At 31.9% G+C, this 9,904-nt stretch overlaps 2 protein-coding genes across 6 annotated transcripts; one reads left to right on the plus strand and one right to left on the minus strand.

Annotated features, from left to right (window-relative positions):
- The first annotated feature begins 5 nt into the window (after positions 1-5).
- LOC123209665 lies at positions 6-9,714 on the plus strand. Of its 5 annotated transcripts, XM_044627793.1 has the most exons (6): positions 6,983-7,224; positions 7,325-7,377; positions 7,736-8,022; positions 8,821-9,097; positions 9,224-9,304; positions 9,457-9,714. In XM_044627793.1, the coding sequence occupies exons 3-6, from the start codon at positions 7,766-7,768 to the stop codon at positions 9,505-9,507; spliced, it is 666 nt and encodes a 221-aa protein (XP_044483728.1). In that variant the 5' UTR covers positions 6,983-7,224; positions 7,325-7,377; positions 7,736-7,765; the 3' UTR covers positions 9,508-9,714. The 5 variants fall into 5 exon arrangements, with proteins under 5 accessions (XP_044483729.1, XP_044483728.1, XP_044483727.1 ...); XM_044627794.1 differs by lacking the exons at positions 6,983-7,224; positions 7,325-7,377 and adding an exon at positions 6-87; XM_044627792.1 differs by having other exon boundaries at positions 6,983-7,377.
- Positions 2,500-3,133, minus strand: LOC123209667 (arabinogalactan protein 14-like). The gene has a single exon (XM_044627796.1). The coding sequence runs from the start codon at positions 3,025-3,027 to the stop codon at positions 2,848-2,850; it is 180 nt and encodes a 59-aa protein (XP_044483731.1). The 5' UTR covers positions 3,028-3,133; the 3' UTR covers positions 2,500-2,847.
- Positions 9,715-9,904: the final 190 nt, after the last annotated feature.

Here is a 9,904-nt window from a genome sequence, read left to right on the forward strand (position 1 = left end):
GCAGGCAGAGCCAGCCTGATTCAGGTCACTGCTGCAAAATTCTTCAAGGCTAGGGTCCATCCGAGCTTGAATCCAATAAAATATCAGGTACTCAATTTTCTGAACAGCTTTGCTTAATTAGTCTAATAAAGTTAGTAGTTTATATCAAGTTAGAACTTTAGTTTCAAGATGAATGATGTTGGTCGCCCACTGGGGTTCATTTCCGAGTAAGCTTTCTGCTAATGATGAAGAAGAAAATAATTAGAGAGAGGAGAAAAAGTAGAGTGAAAAATTATTTAAATTGGGACATGGGAAAACATAGTAACATGAATGACATTGGCCTTGGGGCCCATACAGGTGTTGGAGTGTAGACAAAGGCTACTTGAACCAACTCTTTCTTTGCTGTTGGTCTAGTATTCGATGCAGTGCATGTGCTTAGCATATGATGTGAATTGGCACGTGTCTGTTTCTGTTGAGTTGGTTATTCATGTACAAGCAAACTAGAAGAAACATCTCTGATTAGAGCATGTGGTGTGGTGGCTGCAGTCCATAGAATAATGAGTTAAAATTTTGGTCCCTAAGGTTTAGCGAAAGAAAGAGTGGTCCATTAGAAAAATCGGATAATGATATATCTTTTAATTTAAAATCAATTAATTAAATAATAATAAAATATATATACGTAATTTTTTTTATTGATAATAAAATATACCCTTACTATTGTCTTAATAAATAAAAGACTTTAAAAGCTAATAGATAATAAAAATTAGTGGTATTTTTTATTACTAATGATCTAAGGGGCTGAACTTTAATGGCATAAAGACTCTTTTTCACTTAAAATTACACTCTATTAATAAAAAAAAATTGACATGTTAAAAAGTTAAATTCCCATTAATCTCTAACTATTTAATTTTTCAGAACTACTATATAATCTCAAATTAATAAAAAGTTTAAAAAACCCTTCAAATATCAAATTTAGATTATACTCATTTTGTTCTTATTTATTTTCATTTTCACCCTTCTTCTTCCTTAAAACCAACCGGACTATAGCATCGTTCTTACTTCTAGGGATATATCACCAACACTTCTTCGATTTCCAAACCCAGTCATGACACTAATCTCTCCATTTCTAGTTCATTATTGCGATGATATCATTATTTCCAACTACTTATTCTAATCAATAAAACTTCATATCACTTATATTTAAAAATCGACTATGTTATTTTGTAATCTCTCTTCACAATGTAAGTTTGATCTCTCTCCAGTTTTTGTCCCACAACTTAGTCATTCAACAACGATGGTGAGATTCAATGATGAAAAAGGTTTTAAGGGCCTAAATAAAAGTTTTTAAACATATAAAATAATTAAATTATATCGTCTAAAATATTAATGCTAGATCTATAAAAAGGTTAATATTTTATAACTTTTAGCATACCTTTTTATCGGTAATTATTTTTTACAAAGCTTCATGTTCAGTGAAATATATGTTATAAGTTTTAGAAGAAGATTGTGATCAGTAATCTAGTAAAATCATAATAAATTTGAAAAAAATAAATTATATAAATAAATCTATCCAAACTGATATTACTATTTATAATTGAGTAATATAATTGTTTATTTTTTTCAATTTAAAATCATCTAATTAAATGTTATCATATTATATCATGTGAATAACTTTATACAATTTGCATATATAATATTACTCTCAAATTTTATAACAAAAATTTCCATTGAATCTTTATCTGCCACGGTGAGAATTTTGGGGGCTAACCTAAAGTGAAGTGGTTCAACCATTTTTGTTTTCTTCTAAATTTTATATTTAAAAAAAAAAAAAGGAGTATGATCAACGGAAATCACAGAATTGAAGGTGGCAAAAAGCCTCACCAACTTTAGCTGTGATTGCTCCAAAGAAAATAAACAAATAAAGGTAAAACAAATGGGTTCCACCGACTACTGTTTGTAGTTTATGATAGAGTAAATGAGCAACAATCTTCTAGTGAGTCGTCACCATCACATCACATGCCTAGCAAATTTGTTATGATGATGATGCTGTACAGAATATCTTCTTCTTCTTCTTTCTACTTCTCTTATGTGATTGTGGTGCATCTGCATCCTTACCAATAATAAATAATAATTTAAGCCACTACCCATTCCCTCAAATGGGTCACCATTGGACCACATAACTTGGACAATCTTTGCAAAATCACGCCTGCCTCAATGCCTTTGATTTTACGGCAGAAAAATATTACCACACAACACAGTCAGCTCCATTTAGGAAGAAAACTTTTTGAGAATTGTTGGTTTTGCCCAAAAAGATGCAATCTCTCATGATCTCAACACATGCTGTCTGTCTACTATTACCACTATCATAATTATGATCACACACCTCCATTAGAATCTGCCAAAAATTACAGCTAATGTCTAAGAAGGAAACATTTTTCAAGATGAGAAAATGTAAATCATACAAAAAATGAAATTTATTTACTACAAGAAATCACAAATACAAACAAGAGAAGAAGAAGATTAAAATCATCAAATCCACCTCTAATCTCATCTTATTAGCCTAAACAACACAAATTTGATACATACATTCATATATCAAGTCATATATAATACAATCATTCACACCCATTAAAACTAATTCTCTCAAAAGAAATAAATAGTGAAAAGAAAATTGAAAATCTCAACCCAAGTTCCTCCGTGTCTCTCTCAGTCTCTTGTGCACTCATTCATCAACAACAACCACCCAATAGCACAAAAGAGAAATGAGAAGAAACAAATGAGACAAACCACCCCCAAAATAACATCATAAACAATGGACAGTCTACATGGTTCCCCCCCTTGAAGAAAGAAAAGCTTGCTCAAAATGGCTTAAAAGAAGAACCCAAATGCCAACGCCATCAAAGAGGCGATGAAACTTGGCATAAAGACAGCTGCATCAGAAGTTGGACTTGGGGCAGGAGTATCGGCAGCTTTCACTGAAGAGAAGGCCGCCACCATCATCAGAGCTCCCATCAACACCACAAGAAAGTTCATTTTCATTGCCTCCATTGCTTGCTTCAAGTTGATGCAATTAAAAAGCTAAAAAGACTCGAACTTTCTCTTTAAAACTGAATAAATGAATCAACTTTGTGGAAAGAACAGGGAGTGGGATTGGCTTTATATAAAGAGTGAGGAAAGGACAGAGAGAGTGTGCGAGGTTTTTGGAGTTAAAATTTCCCCCTGAGGCATCAAATTCTGGTACCCCCCTCAGGTACCAAAAAATAACAATTTCCACCTACTTAGTATTTTAGTTTGATAGATAAGATGCTAAATACAAGGTTTATTTTCATACATATTATGCACAAAATAACCAAAAAAAGCTTATTTTATCATACTTAGATTACTAAATTTTATCTTTTAGTATTAATTAGTTAAATGTTGGAGATAGCTTTTTAATAATAAGAAAACCTTAATTGAGATTTGAATTGATTATATTAAATTTATGAAACATCAAATCAATAGTGAGGGAGGAGGAATTGCACTTTGATAATAGATTGGAGGTCATAATGAAGATTGGAATGTTGGTTAGTGTTGGTTGGCATACAGCTGGCTGTGGGGTCCTTGCTTGTGCTGTCTGTCTTCTTAACTTAACTACTGTTTTGGTTTTTTATTTATTAAATTAATTTCACTTAACTTTTTTAGATTTGAATTTAGTTCTTAATTTCTTGCTTTTCCCTATCATTCTAAGTTGGGTGCCATGAGTTGGCTTTGGCTGGATTTTTCTTCACTTTTAGGGCATTTAGTATGGAGAATATTTTGTTATTAAAATTGAATAATTATTGTAAAGATAGATTATTTGAATATTATTAAGTATAAATTATTATTATGTTTAATAAATTTGATAAAATTAAGTATAAATGATTATTATGTTTAATTAAAAATAATAAAAAATAATATTATTATTTTAGTTAAGTATTATTTTTTATATGTCCAACTTAGAATTATTGGCAATGGGGTGGTTCTTTTTTCTTTGCAAATTTAAATTATAAAAACTTCTGAGTCTCTTTTGATGCAACTTGTGAGAAGTTTCTTGTCACAAATTAATCAAGTCAGGATGGTTAGGCAAAGGATTAACATAACAAGCAAGATTAGATTAATTTAATTTAATTGAAATTAAATCTTTTGGAGTGAAAAATGAAGTGGGGTTTTGGAGAAGCCTGCCTCTCAAAAGCATTTGAATTTTGAAACAAACATGTCAGTTAGCCGTTTACATTTGGTTAATACATTGAAAGTGACAAAACACCAAACTTTAGAAGCTTTGCTTTGCTTCATAAAGGAAACCTTATTAATGCATTAATCAAATCCTGATTTAACATAAATATGATGACTTTCTTTGAAGGAAAAAAGGCAAGTATGTGTATCATTATCAGCTCATTTCTTTCTCTCTAAGAGTCATACAAGTATTGACCTTATCTTATCTTCCTTTGAAAAAAAAAAAAAAATTAGCACAAATTTGACTGAAAAATGGCATTTAATTTTAGTCTTTTTCTCTGTTGATTTGTTTCAACTTTGAATGAAAATCAATGAATTCCCCTGCTATATCTTTTAACTTCAATTGCAAAACTCCAATCTAATAGAAAAAATGGCATATCTTTTGCATTAATTTGTGCTTTCTTTTTCTGCTAATATTGCATTAACTTTGAAACCAGTGAATTCCCAGCTGTATTTTTTAACTTAAAATGCAAATGAAAGAGAAATGGTAACTGGTTTTGTTTATATGTGTTTGAAGAGTTGAGTGGACAAATTGATGGCTAGAAAATACTATTGCCTGATAAAGTTTTGGTCCATTGTCTCCATCAAACTCAACTTATTAATTTAAAAGCATCAGGGTACCTTAAATTTCAGCAACAAAGACAAGCTTGCATTAAGGCCGAAGAATTGATTTTGAAGCATACCCTCACGCATGACTCATGACTGGGGATGCATGCATCTCTTACTGAAACAAAGTCCAAAGAGGAATCAAAATCCCAACTAGAAAAATTATTGTGTTAGTTACAACAAGATGATGGAAAAAACCAATCCATAAGCTCAAGTTTATGGGTCAATTATTTCCAAAATAATGAAGATGACTTGTTACGGACTCACTTGAATTATTAGATGGATTTTGTCTGTTTGTTTGAGCAAGCCTATCTTAGTTGTTTATATGTGAATAGGTATTTTGGGTTTTATAAGATTTGTCTCTTGAATTTTTTCTTTGTAGGAGCTTAAAAAGACCTTCAAGAGATGATTCTTTTGAGTTTGTTCTTTATTTGCCTCTTTAATTTTTTCTCTGTAGGAGCTTAAAAAGACCTTCAAGAGATGATTCTTTTGAGTTTGTTCTTTATTTGCCTCTTTAATTTTTTCTCTGTAGGAGCTTAAAAAGACCTTCAAGAGATGATTCTTTTGAGTTTGTTCTTTATTTGCCTTAATTTTGTGTGGTGTCTTGTGGCCTTACCTGAGTCTTTAGATAGCCTTTCCTTTTGTTAAAGATTAGGTTATTTTTTAATTTTTTTTAGGTCTCATTTGCTTTTTTTTTTTGTATAATACATACTTATCAAAAAAAAAAAAATCTCACCCAAAAGAGAAATGACCAATGAGGATTATCAAATATTTGAGTTTGTAACAAAGAATACATGACTTAAAATCTTGTTATGATCCAAATCTAGGTTATATTTTGAATGCATTAACTGAATATGTCAGTAAATAGTAAAAAAAAAAAATCTATAATAAAGATGTCTTTAACCCTAAATTAAACAAGGGAGTTCATATATATATATATATATATATATATATATATATATATATATATATATATTGGTGTTATGAATTATTTTTTCCCATTTAATTTATAAAATAATATTATTTTCAAAGTTTAAATATAATTAATAAATAAAAAAATAGAAAGCCTCTGTCAATACTAGGGATGGCAATTTGAACCTGACTTTAGGAGCCCCGACCCTCCCCGACCCTAACGGGAAGGGGATTCCCCGATAAAAACGGGGAAAGGGACGGAGATGGGGATGAAAAAAATCCCCGTAATCGAGGACGGGGATACATATGTCCCTGCCCCGCCCCACCCCACCCCACCCCACCCCCTAAATCTAATATAATAATTTCTAAACTATTAAATTCTAGAAATTTTTACATTATGATTTATTAAAACTATAACTTTAATTTTACTAATTTTTGAATTATCAATGATCAGTTTTTATTAATTTCTGAACTATTAATCTAATATATTAAAAAAATCCAGAATTTCATTATCATAAAATGCAAATGCACCAAATTAATTCTATTTTAACTTCAAAACTTAATTAGTCAATCCACCAAGTTTTACACACAAAAAAAAAACAAATTATAAATTTGATAAAATCAATTAAAGTAAATAAAAAATGTTAAATTTAATGTTATTATAAAATTACCCTAAATCACATACATGAAGAGCTACTAATGAAGAGATTGATTATTGCATATTGTTAGATTTTATGAAAACTTTGTATTTGAACTAAAATAACAATGAATATTTTATAGCTCTTGTAACAAGTAATATTTTGAGAGAATATGATTTATTTTATTTATTGAAATACATAAAGGAATTAAAATTTATATTTACGGGTATGGAGAGGGGATTTTTCCCTGCGGAGACGGGGCAGGGATGGAGAGAGGATTTTTCCCCACGGGGATAGGAAGGGGATTTTTCCCCGCGAGGACGAGGCGGGGATGGGGATGGGGAGAGGATTTTTTTCCCACAGGGACGGGGCGGGGATGGGGAGGAGATTTTTCCCCGCGAGGACGGGAGGGATTTTTTCCCCGAGGACGGGGGGAGGGGAGGAGATTTTTTTTCGCGGAGAGGGGACGGGGATTCTTTTTTATCCCCGTAACGGGGACGGGGCGGGGACGAGGATTGATATCCCCTACGGGGGCGGGGACGGGGATTGATATCCCCTCCACGCCCCTCCCCATTGCCATCCCTAGTCAAGACTCAAGTGCCCTAGAAATCAACCCAAATTAAACTCTAGTCTTTGAACCAACAAAGATACATTCAATTGGAGGGAAACTCATCCTGCCCTCCGTTCATCATCAAACGGTCACAATCACTTCAAATCAAACCACTATCATAAATTTTAAATTTTTTATCAAATTTTTAAAACTTATTACTAAATTTAAAAAAAAAAACAACAACAACAGAAACAGAGTAGATGCAGAGGAAACTTAGAAAGAATTTTGGTGAAGATAACACAGAAAGCTTCTGACTTTTTATCGTTTTAGCTTCCATTTACAAAATTAAAACATACTACAATTTATTTAAGATATTTTTCAAATGCAGGTTAATTTTAGACTCTTTGTGTAGTTTTTATTGTATTCTCCACCAATCTTGAGGTCAGTATTGCTGGATTATGTTCTCTTAATTAGTTTTGTTTGATTCTCTACGACACTATAATATCTATAATCGGTAAATCTCTCGAAGTGTTTTTATTTTTTCCGTTTGTGTATTCTCTTAAGTTTGTTTCATTGTAACTAGAAAAAATCAAATAGGTTTTTTTGTTTTATGGATTTCTTCTTTCTTGGTGTATTCTTTTTAGTTTTGGCAAACTTTCTCTCAATTTCTTGCGCTTTCTTTCTCTCCCTTGTTTATCAAAAAATAAAATAAAACTTCCAGTGGGTATTTTGTTTTCATGTTTTTGTTTTTATGAAACATAGTGTTTAGATGAAATGTTGTGTATGTTTTCTGTTGCAGATAAAAGATAAACCCGAAAAAGGGGGTGAAATGCGGAAGGAAGGGAAGAACCACAGCCAAAGAGCAAAAGAGACAACAACAGATTTTGTGTTAAAATGGGGAAATAGAAAAAGACTTAGATGTTGTAAAGTGAAAAAAGAATCCAAAAACTTTGAAAACAATGACAATAGCTGCAACAACAATATCAATAATAAGAACAAATCAGATCCTGACTGTTTGTCCAAGAAGAAATTTTGCTCCCCTCGAGGTGTTTCACTGGAAAAAGTATCTCCCAAACGCCTCAATAAGTAAGTTGATGAAGTACTTATATATGGAAGTTTTATTTCATTGATAAATGAGTGTCAATGGCTTCACATTGTTGTGAAAGTTTGAGAATCAATTAATTCTGATGGTCAGTCATTTATAGAGTGCTTAGGCATGTCTTTAGATTCTTAATGAAATTCCATAATTTTCCTGCTCTAAATCCTAGTTTTGATCAAACTAGTCGAAAATTGTGGGAGGGTGAACAAAGTCAGTGTCTTTCTATTAGTTTTGTTCGGTTCTATTTGCTGCTAGATGGTTAAAAGCAATTTTCTATTCTGATGGATTGATGAATCACTGGGAATGCTTTAATTTTAATTCTGGAAAAATGTGGGAACTCAGAATGTGAAAATTTGGAATGACACCATATTGTGGATAAAGTTTCAATGTATGACATGCAAAAGAAATTGTTTAGAGAGATTTTAGACAATAGATAATGTGTTATCTCTGATTTTTAGGGTATTTTGTTACCAAGGAAATGTAGGAAATAGAAAACTTTGAACCTTGTAACACTTGGGGGCCGCACACTTAAGCAAGCATCTATTAAAAAAGAATGTATGTTCGTTTTCCCTGAATTTTGCTTGTTTGGATGACTAGAGAATGTAGGAATGAGAAAGGATATTTGATACAGCAGCCTATTCCAGATTGAAGAATTGGACTGGCCTTAAAAAGTTTAACCCTGCTTTGTTTGTTTTTATTTTTCTATGATTCTCCATAAACCAATTGAAGATTTTGTTGACTAATTTTGCTGATATTGCTTTGTTTTTCTTTTTGTCTGGCTGCAGGAATTCAGATTTGCCTATTAATAATAACCGGAAACCACGTGTGTCTTCACCGCGAAGGGAAGATAGATGCTACACAACACGAGGTTCATTGGGATTGGTTGAAAGTGGAAAAGTGATGATGGATCATCTAAAGGAAGATAATAGAACTCTTGTTTGGCCAAAGCTTTTTATCACATTGTCTAGCAAAGAAAAGGAAGAGGATTTCATGACAATGAAAGGTTGTAAGCCTTCTCAAAGGCCAAAGAAGAGAGCCAAGTTGATTCAAAGAAGCATACTTGTAAGTCTTCTTATCAAATAATTGTAACCACAAGTAAATTGACATGAATAAATCAAATATTAGAATAATCTTATTGATCTTGTTTTATGTTTGTTGGTTTACTTTTTTCGTTCGCCATTGTTTTAGCAGTTGGTGAGTCCTGGTGTATGGTTATCTGACCTATGTCAGGAAAGGTATGAAGTGAGGGAGAAGAGAACTTCAAAAAAGGTACTTTATGACTCTTCTTTGTCCTATAAATTATGTTACTGAGAAAATGCAAGAAAAATCAAGTCTTTTTCATTTTCCTTGAATTAAAATTTGTGTTTTTCATATTCTATGTATTCTATCAGCATCCTAACGAACATTTGTGTATGATGCAGAAGCCGTGTGGATTGAAGGCAATGGGAAGTGCGGAAAGTGAATCAGAATGAAAGGAAAAAAAATAGATGTAGAGGAAGTAAATATTGACTTTTTTTTTTTTTGGGTTAGGCAGGAAAGGCAATGAGTTATTTGTTTTGTTTATGTAGAGCTCCCCTCATGTTTGTTTTTATAGAAATTACTTTCCCACATGTCAATGTGGTATTTGTTTTGTTTTACTCATTTTGAAATAGGCTTCTTTGTCCTTTCTCTTGACTGCCTGCTGTTGTCTACTTTGGATGTAGGCTTTTGCATTTATTTCATTTCACAGGTCCTGTGCAGCTTTAACATGAATGAATGGTAATTAAAGGGTTGATATGATAAGAGAGAATTTGATTACAGCATTGATGCAAATAATGTCTTTTTGGATGAAAAGAATATGCAGAAGTTCAAAAATTAGTTAGGTTCAGT

The sequence above is a fragment of the Mangifera indica genome, chromosome 2 (genome assembly GCF_011075055.1).
Source record: "Mangifera indica cultivar Alphonso chromosome 2, CATAS_Mindica_2.1, whole genome shotgun sequence".
In the NCBI taxonomy this organism is placed as follows: Eukaryota; Viridiplantae; Streptophyta; class Magnoliopsida; order Sapindales; family Anacardiaceae; genus Mangifera; species Mangifera indica.

Bases quoted from the DNA above. Each gene is read 5' to 3' on its own strand.
- LOC123209667 (XM_044627796.1), bottom strand. From the start codon at position 3,027: ATGGAGGCAATGAAAATGAACTTTCTTGTGGTGTTGATGGGAGCTCTG.
- LOC123209665 (XM_044627790.1), top strand. From the start codon at position 7,706: ATGAAATGTTGTGTATGTTTTCTGTTGCAGATAAAAGATAAACCCGAA. The intron at 8,023-8,820 runs GTAAGTTGATGA...GTCTGGCTGCAG, and splicing joins TCTCCCAAACGCCTCAATAA to GAATTCAGATTTGCCTATTA. The intron at 9,098-9,223 runs GTAAGTCTTCTT...CCATTGTTTTAG, and splicing joins TGATTCAAAGAAGCATACTT to CAGTTGGTGAGTCCTGGTGT.